The sequence below is a fragment of the Charadrius vociferus genome, unplaced genomic scaffold (genome assembly GCF_000708025.1).
Source record: "Charadrius vociferus isolate BGI_N301 unplaced genomic scaffold, ASM70802v2 scaffold636, whole genome shotgun sequence".
NCBI classification, from domain to species: Eukaryota; Metazoa; Chordata; class Aves; order Charadriiformes; family Charadriidae; genus Charadrius; species Charadrius vociferus.
The window spans coordinates 237,688-260,081 of record NW_009649189.1 but is presented as its reverse complement, the minus strand read 5'-3'; the positions used below and the strand labels follow the sequence as shown (position 1 = coordinate 260,081).

Sequence of the window (22,394 nt, the reverse complement as noted above, 5' to 3'; positions counted from 1 at the left end):
CAGTTCCCTGTCCTTCTTGACCCGGGGAGCCCCGAACTGGACACAGTGCTCCAGATGTGGCCTCCCCAGGGCAGAGCAGAGGGGGAGGATGACCTCCCTCGACCCGCTGGCCACACTCTTCTTGATGTACCCCAGGATGCCATTGGCCTTCTTGGCCACCAGGGCACATTGCTGCCTCATGGACATCCTCTCGTCCACCAGGACTCCCAGGGCCCTTTCCACAGAGCTGCTCTCCAGGAGGTCAGCCCCCAACCTGTACTGATGTGTGGGGTTATTCCTCCCCAGGTGCAGTACCCTACATTTGCCCTTCTGGAATTTCATCAGGTTTCTCTCTGCCCAACTCTCCAGCCTGTCCAGGTCACGCTGCATGGTGACACAGCCTTCTGGCGTGTCAGCCGCATCTCCCAGTTTTGTGTCATCAGCAAATTTGCTGATGGTACACTCTATCCCTTCATCCAGGTCATAAAAGCCGCATCTGCTTCGTATCTGCAAGTCAGTGGACTTCAGTAGTGTACTCTGAAGGATATTGTATGTGCCAGCCTGACCCACATGCGCCTTCCGAGGCTTCCAGCTATCATTAGTGGCACAGACAGGCCCTTGGTTTGCCGCAACATGGCTGCTCTCATCTCCTGCTGTTCCGCCTGGACAGTCATCCTGTGTAAAGCCCTGATGTGCATCTGCAGGGCAACTGCACGCAGATTCCCGTGCTGTCAGGCATGGGTGGATATCCTGCACGAAAACACGATCCACCGTCCGGGAAGCCCAGCTCAAAAACTTCCCTTCTGTAAAGCAAGGCACTGAAGGATATGTTCTGCTTACTCCACACTTTAACTGGTCCAGACTTCCCCCAAATCCAAAAAACCACATCCCTGGGCAGAACAGGGAAAATTCTTGAAAGTGGGACTATCTGAAGGGTCTTTTTTAACTTGGAATACGGTTTGAGGAACTATATATGGACTCTATAGTTACGAAATTCAGCTCTGGGACATTCAAACATGCCCAGAGCAGGGGGTGCACACAGCCTCACCTCTGCAGCCCAAGAGCCACTGATCTGTTGGACCTGTTGGAGCGTGTCCAGAGGAGGCCATGAAGATGATCTGAGGGCTGGAGCCCCTCTGCTGGGAGGACAGGTGGAGAGAGTTGGGGTTGCTCAGCCTGGAGAAGGGAAGGCTCCGGGGAGACCTTATTGCAGCCTTCCAGTCCCTAAAGAGGCTCCAGGAGAGCTGGGGAGGGACGTTTTCCAGGGGCATGTAGTGATAGGATGAGGGGGAATGGCTTCAAATTGACAGAGGGGAGATTTAGATGAGATATTAGGAAGAAATTCTTCCCTGTGAGGGTGGTGAGCCCCTGGGGCAGGTTGCCCCCAAGAAGCTGAGGCTGCCCCATCCCTGGAGGTGTTCAAGGCCAGGTTGGACGGGGCTTGGAGCAACCTGGGCTGGTGGGAGGTGTCCCTGCCCAGGGCAGGGGGGTTGGAACTAGACGATCTTCAAGGTCCCTTCCAGCTAAAACCATTCTATCATTGCTGGCTCGCTACCAACACAAGGAGTAACTTGCACTCTTGGTGCCTCCAGCGACAGCAGCAGGTACATAACACCAGAGTGAGTCAAGCCCACGCAGCAGAAAAGGTCACTCTCTATCCCTAGAAAAGACGCTTCAAGAGCTGAGAAATGGGAGCTTCCTCTGTATTTCAATAAAATCAGGTGTGAGGACATAATGACCCGAAGAGAGGAATGTTTAGTTGGGGATACAGATATCAACGTATGAAATGGCTCCTAAATACACCCTTCAGCTGCAATGTCATTACAAAGAATTCAGTAACTGTGCAGAATTCTCTGTTCACAGCTGCTAAGGCATTTTTCTTGTGGATGTTACTCTGTTCAAATTAGATGCAAGTTAGGGTCTTCTACCTCCACTTTTCTAAACATGGACCATTTACTTGTTACACTTGGTTAGAGAGGAAAAAAAGAAAAAGAAAAGAATCCCTCTCAAGCTCCTCTCATGATCTAGACTCAAGCTTAAGCCACTACAACCCAAATGTTTTGAATCTCTGAAAAAAAATCCTTATGAAACACCTTTCACTGCTTCTGTACTTGTGCACTTATTCCTAGCTGCAGAAGAACCACATCAATCTAACCCATCTAAGCCTTCCCCAGTGGGATCCAGCTGCAAAGGGCAAGGAAGCAGGAAACACTTTCTCTTTCAATCCCTTGCTGCCTGGGCTTTTTAAAACTTAGAGAAATTACTTAGGGCTAAGGGAATGGGAAATCAACCTGAAAGATATAAACGGGAGGTGAGGGGACCAAAAACAATTGCAGAAAAGAAGGGCAAGGACAGATTTCCCTTGTATCCTCCCGTCATATCTCATCAGAGGCCGTTCAGTACAGGAGGAAGACAGGATTAATAAACCAGTTGTCTCGTTTGCAAACACATCCTCACAAAACGACAGACTGTCCCTTGTTTAACGCATCGTACACACACACACACACACACACACACACACACACACTCTAACCGAGACCTGGCTGAGCACCTACCAGCCGGCAGTGAACTCCACATGGGCATCAAAGAACCCGGTGATCTGGCCAGTGGCAGCTTTCCAGCCTTCAATACGAGCTCGGATAAGGCCCTCCCTCTTCTGGTTGCGCACCACCTTCACGAGCCCTGGGTATCGTTTATTGACGTATTCTTCCAGCGGCGCCTTCAGTTCCTCTAGAAAAGAAGTGGAGAGAACCCATTGAAAAGATGCAACATTTTCTACCTAAAATTAACCCACTTCGTTGATGGATACAATTGTAATTTACAGGAGCCACATATCTCCGGAACACCTCTGAGAGGAATAAAATCACTTAGTGTCGATCAATGCTGACTTGCAAAAGACCACCTGATGGTGTACTGACCACAACCTTTATAAAAGTCCTTCAAGGTTGCCAAAAACATTGATGTTGGACAACTAAGGAGCCTGCATGCCATCTTCAGAGGCAACAGGCAGCAAGAGGTCAGCTAGGTCAGAGGCTTTGCAATCCCTGCGTGTCACCCCACTGAGAGACACGACCAGAAAGAAGTCACCTGTGATTACCAAACAACAGTGGCTCTGAACTTCTGACGGAGACTGTACCTGAATGCATTGCTAGAAATGCTGCAAAACCCATCTGAAGTAACTTAAACTACATCAAACTGTGTATGAGCTTCACTATCCTTTTCATTCAGCTTCACTACTACAGTCCTGGCATTTGCTATACGTTTTCCAAGCTTTGCCACTAGAAAAGTTGAAATTCCCCCTGCTTTTATGAGAGGATGAAAGAGATTTTTGGCTTCATTCAGAAGATGCTCATACCACGTATCTTCTGTTCATTGGAAACTGCACATCATCTAATTATGTTGTCTAAGCCCGTAGACGTGCTACAGCTGAGAACATACTGGGTCTGTCAGCCTGCAGTCATTGCCAGCATTACAGTTTTTGATAGTCACAAGCATTGAGTATAAAAGACACACAGGACTTTGAACGTGGAAGCATACGGAAGGTTACAAAAAGGGGTAAGTACTGGTATGTTTTTTTCAAAAATTTGGAAAAGTGCTCGTGCTCTGCCAGAAACCTTGCTCCTTTCACTTCTTGGTGCATCGCTTAAATGCACAAAGATCTTCTGATGAGAAGTACTCTGTAAAAGCTACGCAATACTGCTGTGCACCAACACAGACTGTTAACGCCACGAAAGCAGCTCCTCAGAATGTCTTTTATGCCTTTTATCCCTGCTCCAGGACAGCAGAAAATTAAGATGTGGTCCATGAACCCAAATTATAGTCTACTACCCCTGCACACATACTCTCTCCAGGAAAGAAGAAGAAAAAAGAAAAAATCACAATTAATATAATCCACATGGTAAAGCACTTACGACATATGAGCACATGTGGGCTCCTACACGAAGGAAACACGGCAGTGAAGAGCAAGAGTAAATAGCAAGTCCCATCTGTGGGTCTTAGCCTGAGAAATCAAAGGAAGAGGGATTATCTGTTCCCTTCCCTTCCACGCCTTCTTCCACGCACATAAAACGTGCTTTCTTCAGACTGCCTTTCTGGGATGGTTCCCCTCACATATCAATTTCCCAAAAGTCTCATTTCTTTTTTATGCTGAAGTGGGAATAAAAAGAATAAAGCAAATGAGCCCCTTCCTCAATTCAAAGCATCTGCAGCACATACATACATAACTCAGCAACTTCCATTTCATGCTGAGCCACTCAGAGAAAAACCAATATTTTATGGAGACAACAACTCTCCCGAATGGTTTTAAGGAGACAGAGACATAGATATTTTTTTTAACAGATGAAAGCCCACAAGCACAGCACTGGCACCTCACGTGTTTTTGTCAGAAGGTGAGACATTAATGCTGCAGACCACTGCATTAAAGGCTAGGCTGAACAATTAAAACAACTTTCAAATTGGAGTTTTAATCTCAGCCGAAGGAAACCAAGAAAAATCTTCATGGGAATTGTTTGAGCAGCTCAAAAGAGAATACAGCTGTAGTGAAACAGGAAAGAATTGTCATGTCATGTCTCAAAGGCAGCGAGGGGTGAAGCCTGAGAGATTCCTGCGCCCACCACGCTGTGTAACAGGCAGCTCGTCAAAAACTCCCCGGGGAGCCACAGCCACGTCCTCCTCCTTTCTGAAGGGATGCTGGATGCCAATAGGTGAAGAACTGACCTGCTGAGAGCAGGAAGGCCAGTACAGCACAGCCGTGCACCTGCGAAACGGTGTGAGGTGACCATGGAGAGCCGGTGGAGAAGCTGCTTATGATTAGCATCATTCTAGCCCACCAGCCCGTTCATTAGCAGAGGCCAGAGTGCCCCTCTCCTGCCCACAATGCATGCTGCAAGCATCCCTGACGGGCTGCTACCCAAGCGGAGAAACACTCGAGAGTTAAAACCATTAAGCAGACGTGGGAAACGTGGTTCCAGACCTTCCCTCCACTAAGGGCTCCCTGTACAACCTTGCCCAGACCTCCGGCTTTGCTCCCTGCCTTCCCTTCCAGCCTGGCTCAGCCCACAGCACACGCCTTTTGGGTGAGAATTCCCTTTTCTTACGTGCCTGCAGAAGCCCTAACGGAGAGGACGGCTGCACATCTGTGCTGGCCTCCGCCAGTCTCTCGCCCTTCTGAGCTGGTTTGCAGCTCTGCGGGAGGAGTGCTCAGTGCACAGCAGCTGCCAAGCACTTTTTTGGTACTAGGAGAGACATTATAGTTGGCACTCAACTGGGCGTCCAGCCAGCAGGCACAGGGATGGGGTGGGCTTTGTATTTCATTTCTCAGCTCATCCAGAAGTGCAGATGTGGAAAATGCACTCTTAGGTAACTGAAGTGAAATGCCAGCGTTCAGGAATGCTCCGCAAAACTCCCGTTCCAGTTTTAAGCGAGCCTTGGCCGAGGTCTCCCCTCGCCAATGAGCAGGACTGATGTGGTGTGTTGAAAAGCACCAGTGGAAAGCCCAGCACCGGCACAGCCGCACTGGCACAGCTCCCCCTGTCCCACGGACGCTGATCTGGTGGGACCAGACATGCTCGGCTCCCTCCACGTGAACTCCAGCGGGCTGGAAATCATAACTCACTCGCGATTCTCATCTTAATCCAGGTCGTTCAGAGTCGTTCCTAATTTTACCCTGTGTTTTCCTTCACTCAGCAGTCGCTTCACCGAGTGCCATTAGTGTAACAGGAAAACAACTCACGGCGGCTCTGACGCGCGTTGTCAGAACGCGTGGCTCCGGGCTGGGGGTGCGGAGAGCTGTTGCATTAAGCTCAGTAGCAGCAAAGCTTTTCGGTTGTCATATTAACTTAAGAGATGTTTCATCCCCAACTGTTGTAGCTTTGCAGTGCATCCCAGAGCTGCAATAGGAAGGTCAGGAGGTCTGAAGTAGTACACCAGGAATTAAATGACTTGCACTAATGGACAATAGCAGATACCCCCGCGTAAGGGAGGCAGCTTTCACAGAAACTGGCAACCTGGCCTTTGGATCTGCTATTTTCAGGGCTTCACGCAAACCACAGCAGGGGAGAAAGCATCTCACAGCTTCGATCTAAGCTTGCTGCCATTCTCCTCACCTCTGTCTTGCGTGGGGTCATAGCAGTGCTTTCGCCCCTTCAGGTCATTGCTGAAAATGAGAATATCCACTAGATACTCAGCCGACGATAATTTTAGCATGCTAATCATCCCAGTGTTCATAACCTGAAACTCTGGATGCAAAGAAATGACAAAGATAGTCAGGAGCCAAGACGGGAGCAGAGCAGCGGTTCCCCAGCTCACCTTCATCCTTCCTAATCAAAGGACCCCGTATTTAGGCCACGCACTCAGGAGGTATCTGAGTGGGTGGATCTGCATGAGCTACACAACCAGTAATTTGATTCAAACTAAGCACTGCAATGGAATCCAGAGACTCCTTTCTCTTCTGCATCCTACGGCACACTCTTCACCTGCCGCACATGCATCCTTTGGAGAAGCCTACACTGGACCATCCTTCAGAGCATGCCCACATCATTTCTAAGTCCTGTTTATTAAGGATGCAATCAGTATTTGTACACAGGAGCATCTGTGAATGTTTGGTCTTGGCCATTGCACGAGCTGCTTCCAGGGAAGATTTGCAGCGAGAAATTCTACTGAAAAAGCCGGCGGGTTCAATTTCAATCCTGCCTCTTGCTCTCCATCTGTCCGTATTGATCTTCACTGAAGGGCAAGTCCAAGGAACTAGAATCCAATAGACCTGTTGCTCTATTAAAAAACCCATCTGCCAGCTGCAATGACTTATGTTACCTATTGCAAAGTATTTTGTCACCTACATGAGCTTTCTGGGAAACAGGCCTGCCAGAGAAATCGAACCACCTGATGCCACTGAAGGTAACCGTGGCACAGACATTAGCGCAGAAGCAACTGCAGGAACATCCGCTGCTCAGTGCTCCACACCATAAATCCTGCCCGAATCTCCCCAAATCCTGCCCAAGTCTCCCCAAATCCTGTTGAAGTCCCCAGAACTAAAGGTGGGAACTGCCTATTGCCACACAAAGAAAGAAGCAAAGACCAATGGCAACAGAGGAGCTCAAGGAACCACCAACGGCAGAAAATTTGTCATACAGTAATGCCCAGGTGGTCCCAGAGAGCAGACCGCACCTCCTCTACACCCCTAAAGAAAACATAGTTGTGTTTGCCGGGCTGAGCTGGGTGGGAAAAGTCTACAGAGCCCAAGGCTGTTATCAGAAGCCCTGAAGGCTGAAGGACACAGAAGTCGGAGATGGGAGCGCTCCGGTGCCGTGGGACACACCAGCACTCCCTTGTCCCACGCTCTCACCTGCCTGAAACCTCCAAACCATCGTGGCTTGGATTTCTGCAGCCTGAACTCACAAAAGAAACTCCTTCAACACGCAATAAATGAATCTGAGAATTTTTGCAGTGAGAGCAGAGCCAGGTGAGGCTCTGAAGCTTTTCACCTGCAAATATTGAAGAGGAAACTGTGAAAAGGGGAGCAGGTACACGAATCCGTTCTCATACGGGGTTACCGGCAAAGCGGGTCCCACTCGGTGCACTGGGCTGCGAGCCTCTGGTTCAGTGGGTTCAGCAAAAGCCAAACAGAGACAAACAAAGCAGGTTTGGTGCTCTCCTCCACGCCTCCGCAGGGCCTGACAGCCTCCCACCTCACCGCCAGTGGGACAGCACCAGGTCAGCTGCAATTAAGCAACCCATCTTTAGTTAGAGCAATCGGAATAATTAGGCACTTGGGCTGGACCAGCACCTTAGGGAGAGCTGAGGTATGACTCAGCTGCTTGCAATCCTGTTAAAACCTTCCTCTAAACACAAACACACCGAACGCCAGCCAGGCAGCTCCCGGGAGAGCGCGCGCCGACCGCTGTCGCTGCTGTTGAAACGAGCTGCAAAACAAGAAAGCAATATATCAAGGCGCAGCTAATATGTTACACCGAGGTAAATTACATCCCGTAGCATGTCTCCCCGAGTGTAGCCAGCTCCTTTAAGCAAGTCTTTCACCCAAAGGTTTTCTTTTATACCTAGAGGTTTGCCTTTCAAAGAGATATTATCCCAGATTAAAACCACTAAAAGACAGACAGCAAAGAAAAAAAAGCAGGTGATGATTAAGCAACAGACTCGGACAAAGTGTGCAGCTGCAAGATAACGTAAGATCTCAGGGGCACATTGCTGCATCCCTCCAACAACCCAGGAAACATGTTATCACTCAGAAACACAACCTGTGCACTCGCTTTGTAATTACACCCCCGCAACAAGCCCAAACAAAAGCAGCCTCCAAAAAAGTCTTTACGAAGTATAACGTGCAGCTCAAGGGAGAAAGGGGTTCAAACTACAACTCCCCAAGCTTTCCCCTTCAAGAAGGAATCTTTTTTCCCCCACATTACAATACATTGTTATCTTTTATCTATTTACAGCTCAGATATAAAGAATCCAACTGACCGTGTTCATTAACTTTTCATCTCTCATTGCTCACCTCTGTGTTGTGCAGTGTTGTTGTACAGACCACGTCACAACAAAGCTAAGTGCAAGAAGCGTCTAATGAGTCTTCAGAAGCAGTTTGTTCCAGTCTGAAAACTACAAAACGCGGAAAGGTTTTGATCGTGTCTGTGTAACCAGTCAGCGGTCTGCCCGGCGGGCAGCACCAGCCGCGGTGCGCAGGGGATGCGGTTCCTACCTCTGTCCCCGGGACTCATTTTAAAACTTGAAGTTGACTTGGAAATCCCTGGGGGGTCTTTTACTATTTGGTTTGGGAACATGCTTTGTTCTTCAATTACCCAGACAAGCTGTATTTCCTCTTCGCATCTGTGTCAAGCGCTCCCTAACAAAACAGAGACGCAAACACCCCAGCGTGCAGCCCCCGGCCATGGGCTCTCAGGAGCCTTCAATGGCTTTCCCAGAAGCTGCTTCTGGCAACCCACCAGGATACAACACAGCTGCTGGTTTTGAGCCACTACTCTCTGGAGGTCAACCGTCTGTCAGGGGTATAAAACTGAGCCCCCAAAGGCTTTGCCTGGGCTGCAGTGACAAGCCATGCACCATGGAAATTGTCCCTCAAACACACCCAGCTGCTCGCAGAGGCTGAAGTAATTCCTTCTCTTCTTCAATCACAGCCACCAAAGTTGCACTCACGCAACGCCATCCTCTGCACGACACCAGTGCTTCATCTCCCAGGATTCACATCTAAATCTTAGAGTCATGAGAAACTATTTACCTGTAATTATTTTCCTGTAGAAGCCAAATCTATATATTACGACAACTTTGTAATATCCAAAGCATCGACTATATGATGTTGCTATTGCTGCTCACAATTATTTCCTACTATTACTGGGAACTATATGACGATGTTATTGCCATTAATAATTCTTCACTGTCATTGAAGCTCCTTGACGATGCACAGAGTGAACGCACAGGTCCCAGAGATACATTCTGGTTTGTATCATTTCTTTTACATGAGAAAACAAGATTATTACACGCTTGGGAGGAGCTCTCCATAAACATCTGCCGAGTTACCTCATTATCTTCCTTCAAATCCCTCCTTAAAAATCTCATTTGTCACGATGCCTACAAAGACTCGACAGCATAGTACTGACGTTACTAACTAACCCCACCAGCTAATAGCATCGCCTCGTTGCCTACACCCCTCTCCCTATACACCGCCATCCAAGGTTTCTGAGGACGGAGCCACCTTGGTGTGCAGGTGTTGTACAACCCTCAGCACAACCCTGTTTCCCCACGCAATCCACGGATCCTCTTGGTGGGATGTAGAGCGCACGGTGCCCAGGCATGCAAGGAGGTTGGGATTTTCCCACCTCTTGCACATGATGTAGGAATTTGTCCCTCAATTTGGGTCACCTCCCTGGTTAGGTGGGTGCCATAAAGCGCTCCAACACAACCCGGGCAGCTTGGTCAGCCTGCAAAAACAGGCACGAGGAGGAAAACCCAGAGCTGGAAGTGCTTGAGCACGCTACACGCTCGCCACCCATCTTGCTGCCCTGTCACACCCTGCCACCACCCATCCCCACCACCAGACCCCCCCAGCACCGCCGCAGCCCTCGCAGCAAACTGCCAGGCAAGACAGTGCTTTGCAATCCCGGTGCCGGATAAGGAGATGGCATTCTGCATCCTCGCTGCCAGCTGCAGTCGCAGCTTAGGGGGGAGGAGCGTGTGTGTGTGTGCGCTCTGCTTTTTGAAAGGATTCATTCCGTTGCCCTGTGCCTTTCCGTAGTGTCTCCAGAGTTCCTGACTCAATATTAGCCTCTGTGCCGCATACTGAATGATGGGTGGAGGCCTTTTAGAAACGTATTTCTTTGTGCGTGGCAGTAGCTAGAGAAGCTCAATAATTATTACCAATGAGTTCCCTTTTAAAGAGTGTTCTTCACCCCATTGATATGGTAAAATTTGGAGAGGCAGCATCTCATTTTGGTATTTCGAACCCTCTGAGTACTGGGCAATGCTAAATACTGCAGCGACAGATCACCTGCACTCTCCCTTCGCTAGCCAAGTAGTTCCAGCTCTGAAATCCCATGGTTTCACTGGTGCACACCATCCCAGCTTTTGCACTAGAGCTGCTGTGATTTCCATCAGCTGAGGAGCTGCCCTCCTGTTTCTTTTACTGGTAATTATAATTCATCAGCTTTCTATGGTGCTCATTACTGTGGTATTTGAGTGCCTATTTTTATAGGCTTGAATAGCTTGCTGTATACTATCTCATCTCACTGCAGACAGACGAGCAACCTCTCAGGCTCCCTCTGGAAATGAGCTCTCCGCATCCTGCGCCCTCCCTGATCTTCCCTTCTGATCACAGCAACCGCAGCACATGTCTCTTATTTTTTAAAATAATACTAAAAGCATGCACTACAAATAAAGAAGGCAGTAATCAAAGTAATCTAACCGTTTGCTGTTCTTCATGAAGATGTTAATGACCCTAATGACATTATCCAACTGTATATTGGAAAAAAAGAAATCTTGGAAGAATACGAGTCTGAAAATGCTTCCACATGAAACCACCTCCTGCAGCTCTGTGTTATCAGAAGCCAGAAGGGAACGTACTGCAACAGTGACAGAGCAGGTTGAACCAAACGACACCCGCGTGTAACATGGAAAACCTTCCATCCCCCTCCACACTCTGACTTGAGTAGGTCGGGCGTGTTTGTCTCCTCTTCTTCCTCCTTACTTATCCTTCTCACATCAAAAACAGAATATGAGAGTAAGGAGGGTTTCCAAAGGGTCCTAACCATTCTGTAAAGCCTGGGACTTTATTTTACAGATAGGGAAGCTGAGACATACATAGAGAAAATATCTCGTTTAAGACCATTGCAAGGGGCCAAAGCTGGAATAGCTCCCCAGGCTCCAGGCTCTCGCCCCCGCCGTAAATACTGAGAGGTGCACCTCTGTCACAATCAAAGGGGTTTTTACTACAGACAGGGATACACCTCAAACCAGAACTTCTGGGTGCTACCGTGAAGAGAAAGCTAAGATTGCTATCCGGTTCCCTTTAGCCTTCTAGCTTCCAGCTACGCTGTCAATCAACAATTACCTTAGATTTTAACTTTGGTTTGATCCTGTTTCTCTTTTGCTACAGAAACTGGGGAAAACTGTCGTGCCAGCCAGCAAACTTGCCACCTCACGCCGTGTGCTTCCCAGCAGCGTCACCGCACCCAAAGAAGTGTGACTGCTCAATGAGATTTTAGGAAATTAACCCCCCTCCCGACATTCTGGAGATCCAAGACCCCAGTGCTGCTAACCTTCATCGCTGTTGTCGTCCACGAGGATGATCTCCTTCAGGAGGTGAGCTGGGGTATGATTAACAGCGCTGTGCACCGATCGCAGGATCACGGAGAGCGCTTCGTTCACGAAGATGAAGATGATGGAGATCTGGGGTAGGTCCTTGCCGTATTTCAGCTCTTTGCACCTGTAGCACAAAGGGCAGAGAGAGCGCGACAGGGTCAGCAGAGCACACGGCGCAGCGCTTCGAGTCAGGCACGCGCGCAACACACAGCGCCCGCCGACGGCTGCCATCCCCCGGCTTTGCGCAGCCCCGGATTACAGCTGCCGGTGCCTCATTCCAGCAGTGCCATCGAGGAAGACAGCAATGACGGAGAGTATCCAAGACGGAGAGAGCACCACGGGCAGGGCATGAATCCAGAGTTCACTCACCCAGGGCTGCGCTCGCATGTCTGTGGGCACGGAACAAGCAGCAGCCTCCAAAAGAGAGAAAATGGCTTTACCATTGAGAGTGAAACTCGACATTCCTATTCTGTTTTAAGATTAATTGGTGCTCAGAAATGAGCTTTGTTCTTAAATGGCACTTGTGAATTTTCTTCCCATTTGCTTTGGAACGAAATGAATACGAAATGACCCTTGGTCAAAGAGTATTAATAAATGTTTTAGCTCTCTTTGCAGATACTTCTGAATACACTCCTGTCTCTGAAGTACCCCAGCAGAGCACTGCCATGCGGTGCCTTTGGACTATGCAGCCAGGATAGGTTAAAAACAAAAACTCGCCATCATCAATCTGAGTTTCAGGAGGAATTGCTTAACATAAGCTGCTCTGGTGGCTGGATGTCTGCTTAGACACATTTCTGTGCACCAGAGCAGGACAGAGGTGGAAGGAGCTCCCAGGTCACCCACCAGCCAGCTCCGTCCCTGGCAAGCAACAGGTTCACGTCACGTTGACCTCAAGAGGAAAGACACACGTGGAGCAGAACTGGGGCAGTGGAAGGGGTCTCTCCAAGGAGCACACTTCGTTCCCAAAGAGACGCAGATGTTGTTTTAATGCCATGCTTTATCCTAACCAGAAACCTAACCTTAATAAAAATACTCGCAGAAAGCAAACAGGCAATCTTTAACTACTTCAAACAATTTAATCAAACTCTCCAGCTTCCCCGACAATAACTACGTGCGAGGGAAGAAGAAAACGAGCTCCCCGCTCCCTCTCCGTATTCATGACAGATTAGACATGCAACATTAGCAGTTCGCAGAATTACAATGAGCGTTTACCAAGTAAATCCTGCCCCGATAAGCAAAGAAAGACCGAACGCACGAACGACATCCCAGCATCGCTTCAAGCTCATTGACTCCCCAACAATGACTCTGTATTTAATTGTACCGGGTGTTCCTTAGGCAACAGCAGGCGCTCTTCAGACTCCAAAATGAGACTTGGGAGACAAAGACTTTAACAGAAACACAGTTCTTTATGAATCTTCTTTAGTTTAACAAGTTTGGTGGATAAAAACAAGGTTGTACTTCTTGATTTAACTCTTGCCTGCCCCAACACAAGCCAAGCTTGTGACAAAAGGGAATGAACCGAATGCTGAAAAGGATCTTCCAAAGGGAAGATCTCTTTTTAAAATGAATGAACAGTCGTGATGGGGTAAAGTGACAATTGACCCTGAAAACCTGCCACAAAAGTCAACCTAAACCAGCTCTGAGATTAAAAACCTGCTTTTGGTATATGTCGATACCTGCTAAGCTGAAGAGAAGGTGGTCACAGGAGCAAGAGCATTTCCTTTTCATCATCGCATACCTCTGGGCAGCCCTCCCCCGGGGCACGCTTCGGGGGGATAAAGAGCTCAGTTTGTGATCAAAGAGGTTTGGAGGAAAATCCAACTCGAGCCCTTTGAGGTTCATCTCCTGCTCATTCGCATTCACCCTGCGCCACTCTTATCGCAGTTCTCCTTCCCAGATTGCCGAGGACAGGAGAACAAAGATATGGGGAGAAGGGATAAGTCTGGAGAAAGAGTGGACATGCCAAATACCCGCATTGTTCATACGCGCAAAGCTGCAATTCTCCAAAGGCCGGCGGGGGGGGAGGCAAAGGCTTTGCATAACCACCATGCTCTCTGCTGGCTTTGGTTGCAACCACACGAGCAGGGAAGGCAGCAATTTAAAACCAAATTAACCTCAAGTTTGTCAGCCCTCACACGGGTTCTCTTCAGTTGCTGGCGCAGAAAGCAGCTGGGGTGAGCGATGCTCTCTGCCCGCAGCCACGGGCTATCGGCCTTCAGCCCTCCAGGCTCCACCGCAGCGGTTCATTATTGACACGCTGATGTGTTAACAAATATTCACCCGCGCGTGCAGGAAAACTCCTGGTGCTTCTGGGCTCTCCTGGGGCCGGGGAGGGGAAAAAGAACAAAAAAAATAAATGCTTGAGCTCAAACATAATTAGAAGGACCAGTGGAGAACTTGTTAGAAACAGCAGGAACAATGAGTACGTAAGATGGGAGGTGGTGGGGTTTTGTTTTGTTTTATTTATTTAATGTATTTTAAACACAAAAGGGACTGATCTGGACTTCGTGGTTCAGCCTTACTGTTCAGACCATTTACTGGCGAAGGTACAGAGGTTTGACTGTTTTACTCCTAGAAACATCTGAGACACCAGTTTAGGGAGGATTTACTGTTGGGCAGCAGGCTGGGACCACGCTGGCCCCCAGCAGCAGCAGGCAGGAGAGGCTGCCAGGCTGTCCAACGCAGCTCCATCCACCATCTCCACCCTCCCGTACCCCAAAGCACACCACCTTTTCAACCCTACAGGGCCCCATTTTCTTTTAACAGCATAAGGTGGAAAGAAACACGATGTCACATTTCTGCTGCCTTCACCGTTTCAGGTGCAACCCAGAGGAACGGCACAGAAGAGCCAGCAGGGATCCTGGGTCCCAGCAGGAACCATGACCAGGGGCTTGGGGACGAGTCCCAAGCGATGCACGGGCCATCAAACCACACCCGAGACATCTTTCAGGCTGGTGAGCCCCTGGGGCAGGTTGCCCCGAGAAGCTGTGGCTGCCCCATCCCTGGAGGTGTTCAAGGCCAGGTTGGACGGGGCTTGGAGCAACCTGGGCTGGTGGGGGGTGTCCCTGCCCAGGGCAGGGGGTGGCACTGGGTGATCTTCAAGGTCCCTTCCACCCCAAACCAGTCTATGATTCTGTCTCCCCGCTCTGCCCACAGTTACTGCCCTCAGGCAAGAAAGCGCTTGGCTGCTTGCCAGACAGGACCTTCAAAATTGAGATGCCAGACCAAAACACTGCTAAATTCAGGATTCACGTCTCACTAATTATCCAAAAGGGGACACACAGAGCCAGAACTGGATTGTAGCACAGCTGTAGTCCTCAACTCAGACTGTGGGCTGGTCTCTTTGGGGACTAGCAATTAATGAGATAAATGTGATATTCGAGAAGGTTCTCAGGGGAGCTGGAGGCAAAGCAGCACACGGGAGACAAGAAGCTCTAGCAATCAACTTGTTCTTCTGAGATTTTTGCCAAGCTTTTCTACAGCCCGAAGTGACACCAAAGCAAATCCATTTCTCAGGTAGGCTGGAAAAAACTTCGCAGCTCCTCGTATCTTCTAGGAGGAAAATCTCAGGTTTTATTTCTAACGTTCAGCTCACACCACATCTGGTCTGCCCACAAGAAAGTCTCAGCCCAGTGAGGTGCATTTCCAAGGGAACGCTCCATACATTAGAAAACCTTTACATTTAAATGAAATACAATGCAGAGACCACCACAATACTTTCCCATTGGTGTCAGTGATTAGTTCCCCTTAGGGTCAAAGTCCAGCACCTCCTTTTAAATTGAAATTTGCCCGTAATGATGTTTTTCATCATGCCCAAAAGGCTGTCTGGGAAACTTTTTTCCTCCCCGTGTGTCAGGAGCTCACCGGCCACGGGCAGCTCAGCGCACGGACCCGAAGCAGAGCTGCCCGACAGAGGCACTGTGCCAGGTTAGAAAAGGGCAATACCGCCCTTCTACATCTGAAAACACTTCTGACTGGAGAAAACTGAAGCGGGCTGCAGTTGATCCCTCGCAATCCCCTCGTTGCTAGATGAGAAACACTGGGATGGTAAAGCACAGAACACTACTTACTTGCTGACACCTGTAAACTAATTAGTGCAGGTTATGCAATTACCTTTTCCCCACTAAATCCTGCTCTCTCCAGTTAAACACAGGCTGGCACCTGCTTGCAGGATTTATTTAAAAAAAACGTGAATCAATAGCAAAAAGAAACAGACACCTTACAGTTTTGTCTCTCATTTAGATCAGTGGGATATCAGAGTAAGAGGCATTTTATGTCCCATTCAATCGTGCTTGACTACGTCCCATTCAATCATGCTCACAAAACTCTGTAAGTTTTGAGGGTCTGGAGAAAACCCCTCCTAACGTCTGCCGCTGGGTTTCATTTGTATGGCACTGGGTTTCATTTAAGGAGCTGACTGAGCTCTCACTGAGAAGCGCCGCTTGCCCTTAAGTGGGGGAGAAAAGGGGTTTACTCCATCCTTGGTTCAAGGTTCAGACACAGCTTTTTTCACTCAGAAGCAGACTGACGGACCAGCTACGGACACCAGAGCCAGCAGAAACCCCTGCCTGGCACGTCCATGGACCAGCTCCCCGCGTCCTCCCCACCGGCCCCGCAAGGGACCCAGGGAGGCCATGGCACTACCGGACTGTGGTGGACTGTGGACGCTGTCACTGTTCCTGCACCCAAGATCTTTATTCTACGTGAAGCCCAAGTTTGCAATCAGGAGAACATGCAGGGAAACACATAAAATAAAAAACATTTACGGAGGGCGTTTTTTCCTGTGGATTCTTTGCAGTCACTGCTTTATGTAAGAAGCCATTCAGAAACAAATGAAGGATGAGAAAGGGAGATGGGGGAAGGGGAAATATGTCTGAGTTTATGCTGAACAGCTTGGCATACATCAGGCCGTATTAATCACGCCAGCCAATTTCAAAACACACACCAAAAAAAATAAAAAGAATCAAGTTTTGCTACCACGTATGCTTGCCTGCTGCAGGAGTTTGCCTTTGAATCCTCCCATCATTTGTTTTATGCTCACCCACAGCTGTAAATCTGCTCTTCAGTGCAGCATGTGAGATTAGGATGTTTATTGGCTGTCTCGGTAACAGAAAAGGGATATCATATCATTTACTGCTTCGTGATCCCACAGCAGAAAAATAACCTGGAATCGCAGCAAGCGCTCCTGGAGCACAAAGAGGCCACAAAATGGCAAGTAACATTTATGAAACACTTCTTCCTGCTCAGTGATTTAACACGATCCACTCTATTACTCAATTAATACATATCAACTGTCTTCTGGGGTGCAAAGCTATTTCCATCAACCACCCAGAATCACGCTCTCCACTATCAGGCAACTGAGAACCAAACTCGGATGGTTTCTATAAGTTCACATCCCCAATAAAAGCAATTTATCAGGACTAATGAGCGCAGCTTATGAACAACCTGGAGCGTGGACTGTTCCTGGAGAAAACAAGCCCCCACTTGTCTGATCCCACAGCTCCAGGTCAAACCACGCCGGCACAGAGCTGACGGTGACTTTGATGCCGATGTGGGACTGGATAGAGTGCGTATGGTGCATCTTCTCCTACAGATGATGGGTGCTGTCAGGCCACACCTTTCCCAAAAAACCCCACAACTTAATGAAAGAGACAATAATGTGTTATATTCTTTCAAAGTCCATAACCACAGACAACAGGACCATTACCTCATACTCTGGCAAAGATGAGCCACGGCAGTCAGATAGGAGTCCCGAGAGGGGCTGGACAGCCAGACCTGCCGCTTGCTTTCCTCCCAGCACCCACAGCAGAAATACTGCTGACGCTGACTGATCCAGTCATCGCTAATCCCAGACGCTGCATCAAAGACGATATTCATCGCTGGCTCTGGAAATCGTCTTCCACCTCCTGCAATATGCCTCACTCAAGCCATCCACTCCTGACAGCACACGCGTCTATTTTGTGCAGAGCCTCAAATCGTCAAGACGATCACATTTTTCCTAATTTGTGCCTTTTGTAGTGCCTCCTTTCCCCCAATTTCAACATAAATATGCCTCCCAAAGTTTTACACGGACATTAAATACCATTAAGCAGAAAGTATAGCTGTCCTTATTTCCAGTGAGGAGGCAGAACTCCATAAATTTGAAAAGCCTGGTCAGATGCTCCCTGGTTTTCAAGTATGTGCCATTTTGAAAGGTAATACTTGGATCTAGATGAAAAACAGGGTTCAACACGCTATCTGAAGATGATCCATCGGTAACCTCATTTTCCTAACAATATCTAATAAATCATTCCTATTGCCTATTAGCCAGCCTGGAGCCATCTCTCCAACCGAGGCACGGGGGTGCACCAACACGCAGAGGTCTGTCAAGATGCAGAGAGAGACAAACCAGGATGAGTATCAGGTGGTAAAGAGATACTGGAAAAACACCGCTGAAGGAAAAGTAACCGCTGCTGCAGACCCAGAACACTGATGCTGTTTTAAATCACAGGTTTAAGCAAGGTAGAGAAAAAGCTAGCCCCCCAACCCGTGCCTTAAAACACTTGAGCAAAACAGTCCCATCATCCACTCTGAGACACATTTTTGCATTGTATGGAACAACGTAGTCGCAACATTTTGCCACGAGCTGTCTTCCTCCAGGCTGGTGCCACCTCAGCACTACCCGAGGCACAGTTTGGAGCAGAAGTTGAGATTCTGCTTGCAGATTTGGCCATTCACCCTTTGGGCTGCAAATGAATGCCCCAAAACTGATCTCCAGCACAGCCCCACCAGCACAAACCCTTCTACCAAGGTCACTTCCAACTCTACACTCAGCTCAGTTCCTTACTCTCCAGGATGCCAACACGAAGGCAAGTGAAGCCAAACAAAGTTCAAGAAATGCCAATGAAAAACAAAACCTTCTCATAAAAGGAAGCACTCAACCATGCCCTACAGCAGGCAGGGGTCCTGGGCAAGACCACGGTGTCTACACCAGAGAGCAGAAGGTACATCAGAGCCTAGGGAGAGGACAACCATCTTCCCCCAAGCTGAGTTTTCATTTTTAAACATGCAACTAACCAGTAACTGAAGAACAACAAAGATCGAGGGGAAGGCAAAGGCAGCGCAACTGCATCTGTACAGAGTCCTACAATATAATAAGAGGAAGGCTTTGTCTCCCCCAGCTCCCATCACTTGCCTGCCCTCGGATTAAAGCCCTTCCCAAACTCGCTGTAGCCGAGGTCCCCAGTCTGACAAGAACCTGTCAGGCTGTCTGATGGGCATGCAATGCTCTGGACACCTGGAGGAGAGAAGGCTCCAGGGAGACCTTATAGCAGCTTTCCAGTATCTGAAGGAGTCTACAAGAAAGCTGGAGAGGGACTTTTTACAAGGGCATGTCGTGATAAGATAAGGGGGAATGGCTTCAAACTGGAAGAGGGGAGATTTAGATGAGATATTAGGAAGAAATTGTTGACTGTGAGGGTGGTGAGCACCTGGGGCAGGTTGCCCCGAGAAGCTGTGGCTGCCCCATCCCTGGAGGTGTTCAAGGCCAGGGTAGACGGGGCTTGGAGCAACCTGGGCTGGGGGGAGGTGTCCCTGCCCAGGGCAGGGGATGGCACTGGATGACCTTCAAGGTCCCTTCCAGCCTAAACCATTCTATGAGTCTATGATCACAGCTCCAGCACAGCCCAGCAGCAAGGCGGGTCAGCCATTTGCCTTAGCAGCGAAGCCTTCTTCAGTTAGCAGCAAAAGGAGAGGTCCCGAGGGCTCCTCAGAAATCCCTGCCAGCTCCAAAAGCAGATCTCACACTCCTCTCCCAGACGTGGACACAGAGCAGGACAGAGCTCGGACCTCCAAGCTTGGGCAGCTTATGATGGGCAACGGCAACAGCACTCCCCTCGTTCACCCGCTCCGGGACTGATGACGCTGTTCTCAAGATAAATATAAGCAAGTGAAAAAGAAAGGCAGCCAAGACAAAGCAGCCACCGCAGGCCAGGCTTGGGCACCACCAGGGCAAACCGCAGAGGAAATGCCTCCCGAGCCTGTGCCACAGGAGGGCAGAGAGCCCGGCAGGCAGAGCAGGCAGGCGCCGGACAGTTCAGAGTCACGCTGCAATTTGTTCACCGCGTAACGTAGCACACATCCCTGCCTCCATAGCACCGAGAGAGCCAGCAGAGCACACCGGCACCGTGTCCACACACACAAGACGCCTGTGTGGAAAGAAAGCATCTCTGTTCAGTTCTCTGCAAAGCACAAGAGAATTTTATCAGTAAGCAAGAGCAGCCAGCAAAACCGTGTGTGCTGTGCACAGCAGGGAAGGGCACTAGCGTGCTCAAAATCCCCAAAACACGAAGTCCCACCCTATAGAACAGCACCAAATAAGATCAATTCCTACTCATTTTGAACATCAGTGCAAAGTAACGGTTAATATTACGAGAAAAGTAGCACATTCTATTTGAAAACTTCAATGTGGTGCAGCCTTCAAGTTTCCCAGTTCCATCAGCACGGGAACAGTCACTACCTGCCAGGTGAAGAGGCGACACAGAATAACGCACACAACTGCTCAAAAGTGAATTTCTGGCAGACCAGGGATGTAGAAGTCCAGTATAAAACCTTGGTATCATGTTAGAGTAAGATTTTCTTACTCACTCCCTGCTGACGTTCAGCCCTCCCTGACCTACCCACTGCTTTGTGTCATTCCTTCAGCGTGAAGCCACCAAGATTCCCCATCCCTCTAACCCCATATCTGAAGGACACTCTGCATAGCGCCCACGTCACAGGCAGGATGGCCAGGCTCTACTCTGCTTTGGCTGGATGTCAAGTATGAAAAATAGACACAGGAGAAAAGGTCACCAAAATAACAGTAGGCTGCTTTTTAGTAGCCATTGGAAAAATTTAATTGGTCTGACTAATGTCTGGCACAGGTAAGGATAAGGCACCATCATATGAGATAATTTTTGGAAGCACACAGCACTGTGTTATGATCTTAAGTTTGGGAACACATTGATGGCTGCTTCTGCTGCCACATGGCAGAAGGTCCCAGGAGCAGAAGCCCTCTGTCCCAGCCCTGACAGGTGCTCAGGCTGATTGATGACCAGTGTATCTATTTAACAGCTACGTCGTCATTAGCTTTGACGCTACGCTATTACTCATCTTTGCAGAAACAACGCCCTTTAGAGCTGTTCAGGACACCGTTCTCCAATGCCGCACGAAGGTGACATCCCTTCTGCATGCCCTTTTGAAATGCCAATGGCAGGAACCACCACGGAGAAGGGTGAACACCCATGGCCTGCAGAATGCCCCAAGTTTTTAGGGCTCTGTGTTGCTCCCACATCCTACGAAGATAGCCCTATAGCTACCAATGGGAGTCCTACTGGACCCCTCTCCAACTTTTTTCTGTGAACAGCCATAATAAACACTCGTGAACTGGGCAGACAGAAATAGTTAGGCGTGAAAATCTGTGCCAGTTGTATGGAGGCACAAAATGAGAAGCTCAACATGAGCCGGCAATGTGAGCTCACAGCCCAGAAAGCCAACGTAGCCTGGGCTGCATCAAAAGCAACGCGACCAGCAGGGCAAGAGAGGGGATTCTGCCCCTCTGCTCCACTCTGGTGAGACTCCACCTGGAGTACTGCCTCCGGCTCTGGAGCCCTCAACATAAGGAGGACACGGACCGGCTGGAGCATGTCCAGAGGAGGCCATGAAGATGCTGCGAGGGCTGGAGCACCTCTGCTGTGAGGACAGGCTGAGACAGTTGGGGTTGCTCAGCCTGGAGAAGAGAAGACTCCGCAGAGACCTTATAGACCCTTCCAGTATCTGAAGGGCACCTACAAGAAGGCTGGAGAGGGACTTTTTCCAAGGGCATGGAGTGATAGGATGAGGGGGGATGGCTTCAAGCTGACAGAGGGGAGATTTACATTAGATATTAGGAAGAAATTCTTTCTTGTGCAGGGAGTGATCCCCTGGCGCAGGTTGCCCCGAGAGGCTGTGGCTGCCCCATCCCTGGAGGTGTTCAAGGCCAGGTTGGACGGGGCTTGGAGCAACCTGGGCTGGTGGGAGGTGTCCCTGCCCAGGGCAGGGGGGTGGAAGGAGATGATCTTCAAGGTCCCTTCCAACCTAAACTATTCTATGAGTCTATGAAAATGGAGAGAGGAGCCCAGATTGTACATGCCGGTGGAAGATGACAGGGTAGACAAAGACTTTGATGGTTCTCATTATGGAGACCCCACTTCTTCAAAAAAGAAGATCCCGATGATGTGTTTTCAAAGATTTCCTGCTCTCCTTCGTATGAGGGTGGCTAGACTTCCCCCCCCCCCATTTTTCATTTTGAATTCTGAGCACCCAGTAGTTCCCCAGTCTTGCTCCTGCAATATAGTTATTAATCATTTCTTTATTTTGTGTGATGGCCAGCAAATCCAACTAACGTGCTTATCAGGAGCTTATCCCTTCCTGACATTTCATTCTTGTATAAGGCTTGAGGCTTTAAATATTTAAATAGGTAAATATTATTTTGATTAGTAGAATAAATGATTCTTGTTACTTACTGTCCTTAAAAACAGTTAGCATCATGGAAGTGCTCAACCACACTGGCACAGCTTTTATAGGATTTTGTAGATTTT

General features: G+C 48.9%; 1 protein-coding gene across 1 annotated transcript in view; it reads right to left on the bottom strand.

The window, feature by feature from the left end:
• WBSCR17 (Williams-Beuren syndrome chromosome region 17) overlaps positions 1-22,394 on the bottom strand; it is a 227,486-nt gene that overhangs the window by 137,490 nt on the left and 67,602 nt on the right. Inside the window, exons 3-4 of the mRNA XM_009888852.1 lie at positions 11,757-11,923; positions 2,535-2,709 (exon numbers count right to left, since the gene is read on the bottom strand). Coding sequence (XP_009887154.1) covers positions 2,535-2,709; positions 11,757-11,923 — 342 coding nt within the window. The remainder of the gene's footprint in view (positions 1-2,534; positions 2,710-11,756; positions 11,924-22,394) is intronic.